Source organism: Canis aureus, chromosome 20 (assembly GCF_053574225.1).
Source record: "Canis aureus isolate CA01 chromosome 20, VMU_Caureus_v.1.0, whole genome shotgun sequence".
Classification (NCBI taxonomy): domain Eukaryota; kingdom Metazoa; phylum Chordata; class Mammalia; order Carnivora; family Canidae; genus Canis; species Canis aureus.
Window position 1 is genome coordinate 44,991,285 of NC_135630.1, and position 18,445 is coordinate 45,009,729.

An 18,445-nucleotide genomic window follows, 5' to 3' on the forward strand; every position below is an offset into this window, starting at 1 on the left:
CAAGAATTGCTAACTAGGAGTCACATATATGCTTCTGGAGAACCAGGAAACCCTGTAAACCACATGCAAAAATGTCTCTGAACATACACGTGTATGAGTGCTTCATTTCTGCAAAAAAAAAAAATCCTTCTCAAGAAGATCCTCTGATGGTCTAAACATAATTAAGAATTACTGCTTCGTGGTGTCTATAAATCATTACTCAGTCTACCATGTGGATTTAACATTTTCTTTCTGTTTATTTTCAAATGCTTAGAAGGGTGTATGATTTCCTCCTTCAACAACAAGCACTTCCATGAAAATCATGTGGGTTGTTTTTTTTTTTTTTTCCGAGTAATTTGAACATTCCCAGTGACAGAAAACCAAGCACATCTGATGTCAGGCCACAACACGGGAATTCTAGAGAGACACAGCAGAATGTTCTGTTACTGCAGTACCTTCAAAGTGCTAGTTAAACTACAGCCTTTAATAGATCAAGAATGAATGCCAAAATAATTCAGGACTGCATGCCCCCACTGAGCTCCAATGAGATGGTTGTAAAGAAAGCAATAAATTTATTATGTATTAACAAACAATTTGATATGTTAGACATAGCTAGGAAATAATGCAAGACATTAAAAAAATCAGATCTGAAACGTGTTAGATTCTGAGTTTATTCATTTTGTGCAAAGCCATAGACAGTTGAACCAATTAAATTTGGACAGAACCTTAGGTGTTTTAAAGAGAAATTTTCTCCTGCTCATTTTACAAGTTCAGCGTATAGTGTGAATGCTAGAGACCATGAAGGTCTCAGCGGTGTTCACTCATGCCTCGTAGCAGCATCCTCAAGCTATAAAAGTATTGGCACTTTGTTGTATACATCCTTTTGTAGAGTCCGAAGGTAGATGAGGGCAACTGAAAGACAACACCTGTGCTACCTCAAGCTGTTTTTAAGCTATTTTTACTGACCATGAAATGCTCTTTGACCAAAAGAAGAAATAAAACATTTTTGAACTTTTTTTTACCACCGAACATAATCCCTAGGTGCTTTCTGAAAAGAGGGTTATGATCCTTTGTTAGAAAGAATGTAGCCAGCAGTTCAAGAAATGAACGGTGGCACATTAGTAGTTATAAAACAGAATGTCTGCCAATTGTAACCTAAATTAAAATCCTATAAAGGAAACAGACTTTTTTTGTAAGAAAGAAATGGGTTATGTTAGATCTACTGATTCAAATGCCAGAGAGAATATGAAGTTTCACATGTTGATAAAATATATTAATCCATCAAAGAACCTTTGGGTGGATTAGATAAATGTGCTAGAAGCCCAGCATGAGTTTTACGAAGACTCTTTGATGACAGAGCTTAATACTTTCAAGGCCTTCAAAGAATTTTCATTGTGATCCTCTGGTAAGAATGAAATGCTAGTCATGGGTAAAAAGTACGTGGAGGTAAATTCATTTGGTTATATTAGTTATACAGAAAAAAAAAAGTGAAATAGAATTCCAAAGGAGTAAAGGGAACATCATCACATCACAGTCTAGCTAAAATACCACAAAGACTCAAAGGTTTCTTATGGGATAGCCTAACACTTGGCATAGTCTGTGTAAAGTATATACCTTCTCATTGATGACATTATAAATGGCTGAATAAAGAAACTGGAATTATGTTCATGATGATGTTCGCTTTTATTCATGAACTATAAACTACAGATACGCTAAAAAATACATTAGTAAGGGATGTAATGAATGAGACTAGACAATGCAAAAGGTTGAAAATTGCAGTGACTTCTAATACCAGCTAATCCAGAGTAAGGACACAGTAGTCCCCTACAAATCTACTCTCACTTCAGACACCAGCCCGTCCTCACTTATGACCAGCAGGCTACAGATTTGAAGATTCCTATTATCCCCTCAGTATTGATAATTCACTCGAACAGCTTAACCCAGGAAAGTGCTATACTTAGAATAGAGTTTTATTATAAAGGATGCAGTCAGCACCAGACAAAGGAAAGACTGACTCATGGGGCCAGGTCTAGAAGGATCCCAAATGCAAAGCTTTCCTTGCCCTCTCTCTGTGGAGTTAGGATGCATTATCTTCTCATTCAGTGATATGTGACAGTGTGTAAAATGTTGCCGTCCAGGGGAGCTAGATGGCTTCAGCATACGTAGTTTTTATTGGAGTTTCATTACATAGCTGTGAATGATTGAACCATTGGCTATGCAATTGAACTCAAACTCCCACCCATCCTTCTCTTCTAAGAAGTCATGCTGTCATCAAATGGCTCAAAACCTCAACTTACTAATTACCTGGTTAGTCTTTCTGGTGTGACCTGTACCCATCCTGGATCATTCATTAGCATAAACAACTTAGGGCCCCACCATGAGTCACCTCATTAGTGTGAACTATCAGGACCTACCATCAGTAACAAAGATGTTCCCATGGCAAGGCTTTAGAAGCTACCTCCCAGAAACCAAGGACAAAGGCCAGCCAAATTCTTTATTATACAGTATTTTATTCTCTGTTAATATTGTCTTTGGTGCTATGTATTAGGTAAATAATTTACTTTCATGGTCTTCCTTATTTAGAAGAGAAAACTTGAGGTCAAGACTGAATACATGATATTTCTCCCTCCAACCAGTTCCCTCTAACTAGTTCCATTGCTTAGAAGCATCTGTAAGTAGATAATACACTATTTAAAGAATGAACTATAATTATCCAAACTCAGTATGGAATAGAAATCTATATTCTCTCTCTTTACATCCCCATTATCTTAAGTTCTTCTCTCATCCTCATTATCTGTGCCCAATTTCCAAGGATCTAAACCTTTAAATGTTCTTTATTTATTTCCCAAAGCATGATCAGATGGTAAGACCAGTCTTTTTTTCCTCTTTGTAGTCTTTAAAAGAGATTTTGTTAAGTGCCAGGAGATCTTATTACAAACTCATCTATTTCAGTCCTACATTTAACACATAAGTAGGGAGCTCCCAGTTTAATCCCAACTATGATAGGTTTAGAATTAAGGCAAAAGACGTTTTATCCTCACTAGCACTGTATTAAGAGATAGTTAATAAAGCCTTCAAGTACAGAGTTACATTAATGGACCTCACTTTATTGCATTGTCTCTTGCCTTCATCTCCCAACATCTAAATGCCTTTAGAATCTCACCAGGTTACCCCAGGATTCTCCAAGGTATCTCCTGGGAGCTCCTGAATAGCTTTAATACTGTTCTAATTTTGTCCTTCTCTGGCCCACTACCAGTTTTGGTAGTGCTTGCTATAAATTTGCTCATGTCCCTGCCCAAGGTTCCATCTCCTAGAGCATCCAACATTAGTCCTCAGGGTACCTTATTCTCTAGAGTCTTCTGTTCTGGGCTCCATCTCTGGGCATTACAAAGCTTTTTATCTCCTCCTTTTCTGCTGCTTTGCTTCACTAATGAAAACATTTTTTTAGCTTCTAGCTTTGCCTCAAATTAGGGCCCTTTCTATGTAAAGATATATAGAGGGATCCCTGGGTGGCGCAGCGGTTTGGCGCCTGCCTTTGGCCCAGGGCGCGATCCTGGAGACCCGGGATCGAATCCCACATCGGGCTCCCGGTGCATGGAGCCTGCTTCTCCATCTGCCTGTGTCTCTGCCTCTCTCTCTCTCTCTCTCTCTCTCTCTCTGTGACTATCATAAATAAATAAAAATTTTAAAAAAAAGATATATAGAAAATTCTTTTAGTACTCTAGCTTTCACAATTTCTGACTTGTGTTTTGATTTGGTTTCATAGGCTTTTTCTTTTTTAAGATCTTATTTATTTTTTAGAGAGAGCACGTGGACTTGGGGAGGGGCAAAGTAAGAGGGAGAGAAGCCGACCCCTCACCCCCAGTGGGGAGGCCAACACAGGACTCAGTCACACAACCCTTAGATCATAACCTGAACTGAAATCAAGAGTTAGATGCTTAACCAATAAGCCATCCAGACACCCATGGCCTTATTAGGCTTTTTAAGCACTGTACCACACAGTGATATAAAAGTCAGATCTGGAATGGCTGTGAAAGAATATTTAGCCTGTTTTTTGCCAAGTTGCACCTGAGCTGTGTCATTTAAATAACTCTCATTACACTAACCTTGGGTACAGAATTATAGAAACCCTCATTCTTGTAGTCTTCTGAAGAACTGTGCCTCAGTAGTCCTGGATTTAGGCGTCAGCCTTAATGAGCTTCCCCTTAGAGACTCTCTCCAGGATTTATCCTCACGCGCTATTATCCTCAACCCCCACAGCCATGCCAGCTTCCTGACTTCTAGCAAGTGTTGTTCTGGGTAAAATAGGAAAGGTGTTTATTAGATATGACTGATCTCAGTTTCCTGCCACATTCCCTTCAGTTTCTGAGGACCAATGAATACTTTTTAAGGTTTATGTCTCTATTTGTGCTTCTGACCCCATTTTTTTTGTTTGTTTCTTTCCACTGCAGATTTTCCTTCTCATTCTTACTCTCTTTTCCTCTTAAACCTCCAGCCTCTCTCTCCCTTCTTTTCTCTTACAGCTTCTCTTTGGCCTACACCCTTTCCATCCTGACAGTCTTCCACTAACTTTGCATCTTTTGCTCGCTTTGTTCAAGTCTGCTAGACTATTTTTATTCCTCCACCTCCCTACTCCTCCCTTTAAGGGTTTGTTGTGCCCTAAGGATTCTATACCAAGCCCACTTCTTGTCTTGCTGGTGGCTCCTTAGCAATTTAATCTATGTTGATAATTCAAGGCTGTCTGTCTATACAGTGATTCTACCCAAATAAATAGTATCAGCCCTGCCTCCTCTCCTTAGCTCCAGGTCATCCAACTTCCAGTTAGATTTCTCCACCTAAATGTCCCTAAGGCACCTTAAACTCATTCTGTGCATAACTGAAATGATTGTTCTGTGCCAAATCCTTTTTTCCCCCTCAGATATTTCCTATGTCGTGGGTAGCAAGCACCACCTACCCCTTCATTGTGTTGTGTCATTACCATTCCAGCTATCACAGCCCTCACCTTTTCCCTGACCATTCCTGTGCCTGGCTGGCTTCCCCTAGGTAGTTACTTTGTTATGTTAACCTCTTCATTTCTAGAGGCATTTCTTGGCTTATAGCAAGGGCTCTGGAACCATCTGATTCTGATTCAGATTCTGCCATTTAGCAGTCTCACAACCTTGGGCAAGCTGATTACTCTTTCTCCGCCTCACTTTCCTGTTTGTAGAATTGGGATAATAAGAGCACTGACCTGATAGAGTTATTATGATGACTAAATTAATTAATGCAGTGAGAGCTTTAGGAATAGTGCTTTGTGAATAATAATAAGTATTTTAGAGTTTTATGTTAATATTAGTGACTTTAGAGCACATATTACAATCAGTAATTACCTTGTTGACTTTTTTCCCTGGTGTAGAATGTCAGCACCCTGAGTAAAGGGGTCTGGTCTGCCTGGTTCACTGCTATATCCTTAACAGTCAGAGCAGTGCTTTGCACATAGTACCTAATCAGAAGGTTGGAACGAACGAATGAAGTCTCTTTTCCGTTTCAGCTGTCATCTCTCAGTCCTTTGTCTAGGCTCTAGTCATTTTTCACCACAATTCTTATAACATGTTCCCTGCTAGAACAGAGTCCAACTATAATTATAAGTGAAATAATTTTCTGCGGCTTCTCTTAAAATATGTTCCTCTTTTATTCAGGCTTTCTTTCCCTCATGAGATTAAGAGTAAACATCTTAACTTCAAATATATCCACCCTTTGATGCTATTTTCCTGTTTGCTTTTAGAACACGTTTTAATGAAAAATGTCAAGATCAAAAAAAGGAACATTATAGCAAACATTCAGCACTTACTACTCAAAATTAGCAGTGCTAACCTTCTGTTACATTTGCTACGGGTCTTTTTTTTTTTTTTTAAAGAAATAGAATAGTAATAAAAACATGATTGAAGTCCCTTTTTTATCTCCCTTGAAAACTTTTCCTTTCCCTGAGAGAATTACATGAAATAGATTGTACCTTTACCATCAATGCCTGTGTGTCTTTTTAAATGTTTATGTAAGTTGCCTTGTATTGTAGAGATAATTCTACTTTTCCACTAAACATTCTAACATTCTTTTGGAGACTTAAACTGATACAGCTTTATTAGTTCATTTATTTTAATTGTTTCTCATACTGTGCAGTAGGAGTATACTACAGTACTTATGCTTTAGAAAAAAATCTATGTCTCTTTTGGTAAATATTTGGTCTTTCCCATTCTTTACTTTTAAATAAAACAATTCAGTGGATATTTTTGTACATGGCTTCTCATGCACTTATATGTGTGTCTTTAGTGTGTAGATCTAGAAGTAGAAGTGCTGGGCTGTAAGATAGGAATTTAAACCTCATTTGAGATCAGTTTGTTTACTAAAGTGAACTCAGAGTGGCTGACAGTTCCCATTCTCCATTCCCTTACCACCTCTAGGTATCACCAGATTTTTTTGTCTTCTTCAACCTGAGCACATACACTCTCTTTCCATTAAATGGGCTTCTTTCTCCTATCTTCTCCATTTCTCCACTGAGAATGCAACATGTTCATGTAACATCTTACCTCTGTATCGTTTCTTCTCTTAATGTTCCATAGTCTTGTAAGACTAACTGATAAGTTATTTGTGCCCATTCTTCAGCTTACCACAAATATTTCCACCTCTTTCCTTTCTCTTTAAATACCATCGTAAGGGGCAGCCCTGGCGCAGCGGTTTAGTGCCACCTGCAGCCCGGGGCGTGATCCTGGAGACCCTGAATCGAGTCCCACGTCAGGCTCTCTGCATGGAGCCTGCTTCTCCCTCTGCCTGTGTCTCTGCCTCTCATTCTCTCTGTGTGTCTCTATGAATAAAAAAATAAAAAAAATAAAATCTTTAAAAAAATAGCATCTTAAAATAATTATATATTAATAAATAATAATAATGTATATATTTGTTGATAAATGTCATTGCTAACCATCTCTCTTGGGTTTAACTAACTTCACTACGTCAAGGTAGTTCTTTCTCCTTTGCTCTTGTAAAACATAGCTAATACATAGTGCATCTGTGTTGCTTTCTGTGATTCCTCATTAAATTTCTGGATGATAGTAACTGTTTATAAATTAAATAGCTATTCAGCATTTTGAAATATTGGTGCTTATATTTTTGTTCAAGTGGCTGACTGAGAATGTGAATTTTCATTCTTTCTAAATACAGCTTAAACCATTTTCCTTGCCTTTCTCACAAGAGTCCTTTGACCAATTGGTTGTTGATTGCTAACCTTAGAGGAGAAGCTGGTACGTGTTGGTCTTGTGCAGCTTGGTTTATTTTATAAATGTACCTGCCTGATGACATGTTTTAGTCTGAAGGAAGAATTAAGCACTGTGTTCATCGAATGAAATTACATTGAACAGTAGTCATAAGGGAAGAAAAATGCAGTGTGCTTTGCCAAATTCTGTTTCAGGTAACTTCAGTAATGTAATTCTTATTTCCCTCAATATTCATGTAAAGAGTACCTAATTTTTACCTGTAGGAGCCAGATTTCTTCCTCATAACAAAATTAATTGATTTTTTAAAAATATTTTGTTAACCTAGAGCAAACCGATTTTTATCATGTGAACCAAGACTATTTTTGTGCATGTCTAACTTTTCAGTTCTCTGGTGCTATACAACCAAATATTAAACCCCAGGCATAATAAATGATCCTTTGAATTAGCAGTATTGTATTTGTGTTCCTACAAATCCTATCTGAAATTTTGACTAGAGAAACTACACACTGATGGATTGCATATGACTAGTCTGTCTTTTCAAATGTTGATCCTAACTCTGTCGTGCTTTGTTTCCTAGAGGAAGGTACTTAACTGTGCATATTTATCATTTATTAACTCCTAGGCTTCACGTTGTTCCTTAGCCACAAACTGAATCTTTATTGCCAACGAGATTTACATCATTTGATATTTATGATTACAAGAGTTAGGGAGATTAAGAGAAACTGGATGACTACGCAGTAGTTCTGATATTTTAGTAGTGATTAGCTTTATTGACCACTAATATGAAGTTAATAGTGCTGTCTTTTGTGCAGCAAAGAACAATAGATAGCTCCTATCCATGTGTAAAGGGTAAGTTTACCTTGTGTAATGAACACAATGCTAAGGGAGTTAATGCATGTTATAAGAACTCTTGGAGTAAAGGTACTCTCTAAACACATATTGCCCCTCCTCTTGGTACATATGAATGATGATAGAGCATTATGGGTAAGATTCTGTAGTGGCACATCTATCTGCCCTGCCTCATATCATACTCCCCACGCTTACTAGCTATGTGACCTTGGATAAATCACTTAATTTCTCTGTACCTTAGTTTCCTAATCTGTAAAACAGGACCTACTTAGAATTGTTGTGAGTTCTAAATTTATTAATTATGGAGGTAGTAGAACAATATACCTGGCACGTGGTAAGCTATATACATTAATATTAGGTTTTGGTGGTAATTATTTGTGTTTCTTTTGTAAATTACTTATTCCCCATATCTCTTTTTTTTTTCTTTTGATTTATAAAAGCTTCTTTAAAGACTTTGACCCATTCTGTTGGAGATAGTTTTTATTTTATCATTTGCCTTTTAATCTCTTTGTTATACTTTGTCACACAGAAATATTAAAACCTTATTGTAAGTTTTATTAATACTTCTTTGAGAGCTTCTAGATTTTCATGTCATGCTTGGTAAGGGCCCCCCTTCCTAATAATTATAAAAATATTTCTTATATTTCCTTGTACTTTTATAGTTTCTTTTTTTAGGTTACTGTCTTTATTTTTACCTTTGATTCCTTTTTGCTTATGGTGCCAGGTGGGTGCCAACCTTTTTCTCATAGGGTTCTGAAGATTTTATTATATATACAAGTATTTATCTTTAGTTGGCTGCCTGGTAGCACAGAAGTTGCATGTAATCAGATCTCTGATTTGTTCCTAATAACATGTTAGCAGTTACAAGAATATTTATTCAAAGTTGAATATTAATTTTGAGCACAGATATCCATCTCTTTTAGGTTGAAACAGATTGAGACAATTTTTAAATATCAGTAACAGTAGGTACTCAGATGTATGCACTTAATAAATACCAACATTTGTTAACTTTTTCTGAGTTGCCTTTCTGTTGTAGAAACTTACAAATTCATATACATTTTTCAATCACTTTTACATACTGTATAACAATGTATTACATTAGAGTGGCGCATTAAATTGACTCCTATCTGTTATGACAAAGACATGATATGCCACCCTATACCATAGCTTCATGACCTCCACATGCCCTTAGAGCCTTAGGTAACTCCTGCAAGTGTAGGCATTATGCCAAGATAAAAAAGGTTTTTGTTTTAATGAGTACCAAAAAGCTGAAATATCTCTTTTGTTTGCAGATTTGGAGAAGAAAAACATTTAAAACAAAAGCATTAGTATTTGGAAAAGAATGCAAAGTTTTGCAAATTTTTAACATTAAATTAGAAGGCACAAAATAATAACCCCTTTAGACTGTCCACCCAGGCAAGCACGCCCTTCCTCAGACATACACACATCCACACAAACTAGTGTTCTCCTCTGTTGACCTTTGTAGGATATATGCATAAGAAAACTTGAGGTAGGGACATCTGGGTGGCTCAGTGGTTTAGCGCCTGCCTTTAGCCCAGAGCGCGTTCCTGAAGTCCTGGGATCCAGTCCCACATCAGGCTCCCTGCATGGAGCCTGCTTCTCCCTCTCCCTCTGCCTATGTCTCTGCCTCTCTCTGTGTGTCTCTCATGAATAAATAAATAAATAAAAATTAAAAAAAAAAAAAAGAAAACTTGAGGTATACAAAGCCACTCTGTACATATGGTGGGCCTCCTTTCAATCTGCTATCATACAGGGTACAGTCAGGTACAGCAAACTCAGCCTCAGCCAACTGCTGCCTTAGAATGATTCTGACCATAGAAAAGAGCTAACCTTTTTGGATTGTCCACTCTATGAGAGACAGGGTATAATGGATGCTTTACATTTAAAAGACTGAATAGTTTTGGGGTGCCTGGGTGCCCAGTCCATTAAGTGTCAGACTTGTAGTTTTGACTCAGGTCATGATCTCATGGGTCAGGGGTTTGAGCCCTGCATGGGGCTCCCTACTCAGCATGGAGTCTGCTTGAAGATTCTGTCCCTCTGCTCCTCCCACTCTCTCTCTCTCTCTCTCTCAAATCAATAAATATTAAAAAAAAAACTCAGTCTTCCCAATAAGTTTAATAAGCTAAATACTCTTGTTTCCTCCTTTATAGCTCAGAAAATTATGGCTCAGAAGATTAAATGATTTCCAAAGTCATAATTGATAGAATCGGGTTTTAAACTCTGGTATAATGATAATGCAATTTGATCATTATCTCCCAGGAAATAAAAACTGGTCATTTTGGTTCAGTCATTTATTTAGTCAAATGGTATGAAATATTGACAAGTATTGGTTGTGTGACTTTGGACACGTTATTTAACTTCTGGGTGCTAATAGTTTGCATAGTAAATTATAAGATTTGACTAGGTGGTTCCTAAAATTCCTTGGGGTTCCTCAGAACTGAGTGTTTACCTCTTCACATTGTACCTCTTCCTCATTACCCCTTGCAGCTATTGCCTTTTTTAGGTCTTTTTTTTTTTTTTCTTTTTTAAGATTTATTTTATTTATTTTAGAGAGCACACAGGTGAAAGTGGCAGAGGGAGAGGGAAGGAGACTGAACCAGAGCATGGAGATCAACATGGGCTCCATCTGAAGTACCCAGAGATTGTGACCCCAGCCAAAACCAGGAGTCAGATGCTTAACTGACTGAGCAATCTAGGCACACTGTTTTTTATTTCTTGTATGGATTATAGCCATCCTTTGTTTCTTCAAACTTAAAGGATTCATGATTGAATCACAAGTCACTTTACCAAAAAAATAAAAAAATAAAACTGTAATAATTTGGCTGCTTAGCGAGTGCTGCCATCTTGTGTCTACCATTTTATGAGAGAAAAGGTTATAAACTAGAGAAATTATATTGAAGTATTTTTTGTCTTTGTTTTTGTTTTGGTGAAAATTAAAAAAACAAAAGTTACTTGATTTAGTGGCCTAGCAAACTCAGTGAAATAGGACAATGTCAGAAATCAACTTGGACATTTGTTTATGATCCCTCCTTCCTGTTCTCTCTTAGTCAAACAGGGAAATTGAGATGTGAAAACTAATGTGAATCTATATTGAGGTCCTAAATTATTACATTTCAAAATAGTTTTTGAAGAGCTAGTATAAAATGTGAATGTTTCTGTGATACATGGTTGGTGATACTATTGTCTCTTGGTACTTAGACCTTACTATATTCAGTTGTTTCACATTAAAACTGTACTGTTCTTTTATTGGCAACAAAACTGTCAAAGGAAAATGGGAAAGCTATGTAAGATGTTTAAAGTTGTTTATTTGCAATAATATATTCATTTGCACCAGAGAAACATAAAATGAAACTGACTTTAGAAATAGCTGACACTCGGACACCTGGGTAGCTCAGTGGTTAAGCATCAGCCTTTGGTTCAGGGTGTGATCCAGAGGTCCTGGGATCGAGTCCTGCATCAGGCTCTCCACGGGGAGCCTGCTTCTCTCTCTGCCTATGTCTCTGCTCCTTCTCTGTGTCTCTCATGAATAAATAAATAAAAACAGATGACACTGGAAGAATTTCGGCATTTCAGATGTCTTTAAAAATAGTCATTCTACCCTTTATAGACATTTGCTTTTAACAAACCAATGTGAGTTTCTTTACACATGTTAAATGACTTATTACAGCTTTTTGTTCTTTTTTACTCTTAAAAATCTAGAATATGATCATTATTCAAAATTACAGTCTTCCCTTAAGTCCATAGAGTTGTAGCTCTGTAAGAAAACTCTTGGAGTTAAACATTCTTGGTTGTAACCTTAGGCAAGCCTTTTTTCCTTTATCTATAAAATAAATAATTATTTCCTTTACAACACTGATCAAATACTAAAATCTTATTATATATAATTATATATATATATATATATATATATATATATATATATATATATATATTCCCTTGCTTCCTTCTCCCCTCTGCTTTTACTACTAAATTCTCTAGGTGCCCTGAGTGACTTTAGGCTCGTAAAACTAATATATGTTAAAATTAGTTGTAACTAAGCATTCCGATTCTTGTTTAGGACAAGAAAATAGTAAATTCACCAACAGTGGCATTTTTAATTTCTAAATTACCATATGCTGTTCATTTCTTTGTCTTTTTTGTTAAAATGTTTCCTTTTGTTTTAACTTTAGGCCACTGAAAGGTATGATACATTTGATCCACGACAGTCCATTTCAGCCTGGGAATCTACAGTGGTGACAAGGACATGGGACTCCTCCTGCCAGATTCCAGATGGTTCAATACACTTGACATCCTGGCTGACAACTGTGAAAAAGAACCTTGGATTACTTTATTTTATTTTTGTGGGACACCACAATCCCAATTCCATAGGATACGTCAGGTAACCTGTCTTATCACTTGAGAAAAATATACGCCTTTTCTTTCAAAATCTTAGTATTAAAAGCAAGGAACCAGAGTATTTTAAGAACTGACCTACCTCTTAGTAACCTTATTGTTTTGAGAATGAGCCAATTAACTCTGATATGGAATATAATTAATGAAAACTTTTAAATTCACTTTAGTCTACCTGTGACTTCAGAATCTATTTCTCCCTCTTTTTGTTTTTTAATCTTTTCAGATATTTTATGGATTCCAAAGTTTGTGTTTAGGTATTTTTTGTTCATTTGTTTAGATATTTAATTGTAATTATGTCAAGTGATCTATATTATGGTAATCATTTCACAGTATATAGGTGTATCAGATCATTATGCCATGCACCTTAAACTTACACATTGTTATATATCAATTATATCTCAAGCTAGAAAAAAAATATAAGTTGTTTACATCAAGGCTTCTTTTTGGGGTCACATTTCTCACAGCTTCTAGATTGACAGCTGTCCCTGATACATTCCTGTTTGATATCCAGTGTTTTCTTAACCTCACTAAAGATATGAAATATGTATTTGATTTCCTAAGTGTCTCATAATAGGTGTTGTTAGGCACTGAATCACAGTCAGGAGAGTTTCCAATGTTTGATTCATAATATAGACTATTAATGCAGATTCCCAACTGTGTTTTGTATACAATGTGCTTTTTTTTTTAATAATTATTTCCCTTTGGAAATAATTGATGGAAAATTTGAGAAATTTAGAACTTTAGGCGTCTAAACAAAGGCTATAATAGGAAAACATTTTTCTCACAGGATGATACTCCTGAAATCCTTTTAGAAAAAATATATTCCTCATGTCATCTAAATATGCCTTTATAACTCTACAACCATTACCTTTCACTTTAATATGGCTTACTCTTTTATGTTTCTTAAGACCTTTTAAAAGTGGTATGTGCATCAGAATCACCTCATTTTTATAGCTCTTATTTCATTGTATTATGCTTTTTTATATTTGTATATATCTGCCACTAAACTCTGTATTCTTTGAAAGCAGGAATTTTGCATCTTTGTAAACTCAGCGTTATTCTTGGACCATAGAAGGCACTCAGTCAATATTGTACACTAACCGAATTTAAGAACTGTTTCCAACTGAATTTAAATTTTTTTTCCTTTCTTGCTAAGGCTTCGAGTTCCCTGTAGAATTCTAAAATAACCTTTGCTGATGAGGATGTCTGATACTGTTACTGTAAAAAATGAAACTGAAACAATGAAGGATTTGGAGGCAGAAGTGAAAGATACAACTAGAGTTGAAAATCTTATCAAATCAGAAAACTATGGGAAGATTTTGGCAGAGAAGAATGAACGTTGTATTGACAACAATATTGATTTGCAGGTAAATAGGATTTTCTTTCTGGCTACAAATGCTAAATACTCAAGATATAGTTATACTCTTTATACCAAACTCACTTTTAGAAATCTAAAAGGGTAAGCTTACCCTTTGGGACATGTTTACTAGCTGATTTTTAAGCCATCTGGATTAGCTTGTTGAGTGTAGCTCTTTGAATTGCTTATATATTTGATTTGCTTTATATTTACTTGTAATGCAGTTGTTTTTATTTGTATGTGACCAGTATGTTTTTTATTGGCTTTCTGTTTTTTCATACCACTCTGCATCTAATTGTTAGTGTCATGAGTGTTCAGAATCTAACCTAAGAGCCCTTAAAGAAGAGCAGAATAAGCAAGATTGAAAACTATGGTTCTCTTGGCAAAAACAAACTCTCCAGGGAAACAGTCATCCGTGACTGAGAAAAGCAGTTGGTGGGAAAAGAAAGAGGTCACTTGAGGCTTTTGTCACATGTATATGAGAAATTAGAATTAACCATGGAGGGATGCCTAGGTGGCTCAGTGGTTGAGCGTCTGCCTTTGGCCCAGGGCGTGATCCTGGAGTCCCGGGATTGAGTCCCTCATTGGGCTCCCTGGATGGGGCCTGCTTCTGCCTCTGCTTATGTCTCTGCCTCTCTCTGTCTCTGTCTCTCATGAATAAATATATAAAATATTAAAAAAAAAAAAAAAAGAATTAACCATGGAGAAGGCTTTTAATTCCAGGCATAGATAGAAATTGATGAATTGATTAACAGATTCAAGATATGTAAAAAATTATTTCAAGTAGTACATACACTATTCACTTCTAAATGTTCCAGTTCTCTCTTGCTATATAAGAAATTACTGCATGGGGCACCTGGGTAGCTCAGTGATTAAGCCTCTCCCTTTGGCTCAGGTCATGATCCCAGGGTCCTGGAATCAAGTCCCAAAGCAGGCCCCCTCTGAGGAGCCTGCCTCCCCTTCTGCCTCTATCTCTGCCTCTGTGTGTGTATATGTCTCTTATGAATAAATTTTAAAAATGAAATTTCTGCAAACAAAGGGCTAACAATTTTTAAACACCATTTTATTTTTTAATATTACATGATTTATGAATCAGGAAGATGGCCTCAGGGCTTGGCTTAGTGAATTTTCTATTGCATGAGGCATCAGATGGTCATTGCCAGTATTTAACTGCCTGATGGGCTGGTGTGCAAGGTCCAAACTGTTTCACCCAAATATCTGGCACTTAAGTGGGAATGGCTGAATTGTAGTCTCAACTGGAACTGGGAGCACCGACCTACAGCCCTGCCAACATAGTAGGCCCAGGATAGTTAGACTTACTGTGTGATGACTCAAGGGTCACAGAAACAATGTTCCAAGAGCCAAGCACAGCTGCAAGGGTTCTCTGGACCTACGCTCAGAAATCCCAGAGTGTCTCTTCCACTGCCATCTTTTGATGACATATGTAAATAAACTATTAGCCTAGATTCAAGGGAAGGGAAATTTGGGCCTGCCTCTCAGTAGGAACCTTTAATCTGCCACAAAACCTTACTTAAAATACTACTTCTAACTCATTTGTTTTAGTTTAGCCCTATGAATAAAGATGTCTACTTTTGGAGAAAATATTTTATCATTATTCTATCATTCTTAATACATCCAGAGATTTTAAGGGCTATAAGGGCTACTTTTTTATATAAGTAAAGAAGTTATTTTAAAAGTTATATCATTCCTTCATTCAAAAATTTTATTCCCTATTATGTGCCAGAAATGTGTTAGAAAATGATGGCAACTCACAGCCAAAAAAAAGCGTTGAGGCCTCACTGATTAAGTATAGTCAAATGGTAATTACCTAAGAAATTGGGAGAAATAACATACTTTTTCTAGTCATTTTTAGTAGTAGCACTTTTTAAAACAAAAAAAAAATTGCCAAGCCTGCAATCACTACACTCGATGATGGCAGTATGCCAGTATCCTGATTGAATCAGAAAAAATCTGCTGAAATTCTATTGCATTCATGATTGAAATAGGAGAAGATTTCCTTTTAGTCCCTTTTGTACATCTAATGTTCACTCTTCTGGGTCATGCTTGTAAACAAGTGATTAATTTGGATTATTGCATTTCCTACCGTGTCTATTGTGTTGCCCTTGGTCATAAGTATAAGAGCATTCTGATGACCACTATTGAATCATGGCCCAGTTGTTGATATTATAAGAAAATTTCATGCATTCCCCCAAGCACTTATTGAAAGCCTCTACTATGCCAAGGAAATACTATAGTAAGCAAAAATGGACAGAATCTGATATCATATTCCATATAGCATCCTGACTGCCAAGATTGGGAAGAGGAACAAAGACAACATGAGAATTCATTTTATGTTAATCCATTAAATACTATATTCTCAGTTTATTCAATTGTTTATTAAAACAATTTACTGGGCAGCCAGGGTGGCTCAGCGGTTTAGGGCCGCCTTTGGCCAAGGGCGTGATCCTGGAGTCCCGGGATCAAGTCCCATGTTGGGCTCCCTGCATAGAGCCTGCTTCTTCCTCTGCCTGTGTCTCTGCCTCTCTCTCTCTTTCTCTCTCTCTCTCTCTCTCTCCCCTCTCCCTCTCCCTCCTCCTCCCCCCTCCCTCTGTCTCTCATGAATAAATAAATAAAATCTTAAAAAGAAATAAAGAAATAATAAATAAATAAAGAAACAAACAATTTACTCTATATGAGAGGGGCACCTGGGTGGCTCAGTCAGTTAAGCATCTGACTCATGGATTTTGGCTCAGGTCATGATCTCTCAGTTGTGGAGTCAAGCCCTACATCAGGCTCTGTGCTCAGTGAGGAATCTGCTTGAGATTCTTGTTCCCTCTCCCTCTGTTCCTGTCTCTCTGAATAAATCAATACAGGGGGATCCCTGGGTGGTGCAGCGGTTTGGCGCCTGCCTTTGGCCCAGGGCGCAATCCTGGAGACCCGGGATCGAGTCCCACGTTGGGCTCCTGGTGCATGGAGCCTGCTTCTCCCTCTGCCTGTGTCTCTGCCTCTCTCTCTCTCTCTCTCTCTCTCTCTCTCTCTCTCTGTGTGTGTGTGACTATCATAAATAAATAAAAATTAAAAAAAAAAAGAAAACAAAGTTTTGTTTCAGGTTATATAATCTTTTATAGAACTTTTAGGATTACTTCCTTAAGAGCACTAAAGAGGATCATGGGGGAAGAGAAGAAAATATAAAGATGAGATCAAAGAGGGAAACAAGCTGTACTAGACTCTTAATCATGGGAAACAAACTGAGGATTGCTAGAAGGGAGGAGGATGGGGCAATGGGTTGGGTAGCTGGGTAATGGACATTCAGGAGGGCACGTGATGTAATGAGCACTGGGTGTTATATGACTGATGAATCCCTGACCTCTGAAACCAATAATAGATCATATGTTAATTGAATTTAAGTTTTTTTAAAAAGTAATAAATAAATTAAATAATAGAGGAAAAAAAGAATACCTTAGTGCTAAGCAATCTGTGTGCATTAATATCAAGAAATTAACTTATTCAAGTAATTGCTGTGGGGTTGTTCTGAACTGTTGATTATGGTCCAAGATAATTGTGCAGAGTTTTTGATTAAGTAACTTTTCTACTGCCACACACTATTCCTATTGCAAATCTTAAGTTGCATATTGGACTTTATATGATTATGAAATACTTAGAAGATTAGGGTGGTGAGGAGTCAAGTTTCTAACTTTTGTTTGACTACAACTAATCTTTAATATGGGATGAATAGTGGGGGCAGGTGGGAAGTGTTTAATTTTCTTTTTATAACTGATTTATATGACATCTGGTGTTTGGTTTTTCCCAGAGATAGAATTCACAGATTAAATTTAGGAATTACTTGTGTTGTTTTTTTGCAGTCATTTATTTGAAATGTGAAATTAGAAATCTTGTACTCTGCTTACTTATTAATGCTTCATACTCAACTTTCCCATCCTTATACAGTGGCATCTTTTTACTTAACAAATGTTTTGTCTAGGGGTGTTCATCCATGTACATGTGTATGTAAACATGGTCCAAAACATATTTTAGGTCAATTTAAACAGTGATCATTCTCCTGACAAACTATTTATTGAACAAAAGGATGGCTAATTCAATTTGTGTTGGTAACCTTTGTTGTGAAGGAAATGAGAACTGATTTTTGTTAACAACTAGGCCTTTATGTGCCAAAGTGCATAGACAGCTTCTGATACACGAGTGAATTTTCCAGACACAGAATCAGTTGAATTAGATGTTTAGTATTCTCAGTTTCGATAGTAAGTCCTTTGATAATCAAGATGAAACTCTTACATCTTGTATCCCCAAGTTAAAATTAGTTCCAGTGCATTTCTTTAAAAAGGGGAAGATGGGGCATGTAAGAGACAATAAAGCAATGGCAATCTAATAAGGTTATCAGAAAAACTCAAGATACAGCCACACATCAGCAGGAGGTTAATGGGCATTAAATTCCTTAATTGATAAAACATGCTAAAATTTTTTTATTTAAAGGGTTGAATAAAAGTCTGTCTATATAAAATCATACAAATCTTAACTGTTTTCCTATTTGTCTAACAAAGATATAAAGGATGTATATAATAGTATACCTGGTATATAGTTAAGA

At 36.6% G+C, this 18,445-nt stretch overlaps 1 protein-coding gene across 13 annotated transcripts in view; it reads left to right on the forward strand.

The window, feature by feature from the left end:
• The first annotated feature begins 12,329 nt into the window (after positions 1-12,329).
• R3HDM1 (R3H domain containing 1) overlaps positions 12,330-18,445 on the forward strand; it is a 125,759-nt gene continuing 119,643 nt past the window's right edge. For all 13 annotated transcript variants that reach the window (XM_077861498.1, XM_077861499.1, XM_077861503.1 and 10 more), the window contains exons 1-2: positions 12,330-12,471; positions 13,642-13,852. In XM_077861498.1, the coding sequence (XP_077717624.1) occupies positions 13,682-13,852 (171 nt within the window). In that variant the 5' untranslated portion in view covers positions 12,330-12,471; positions 13,642-13,681. The remainder of the gene's footprint in view (positions 12,472-13,641; positions 13,853-18,445) is intronic.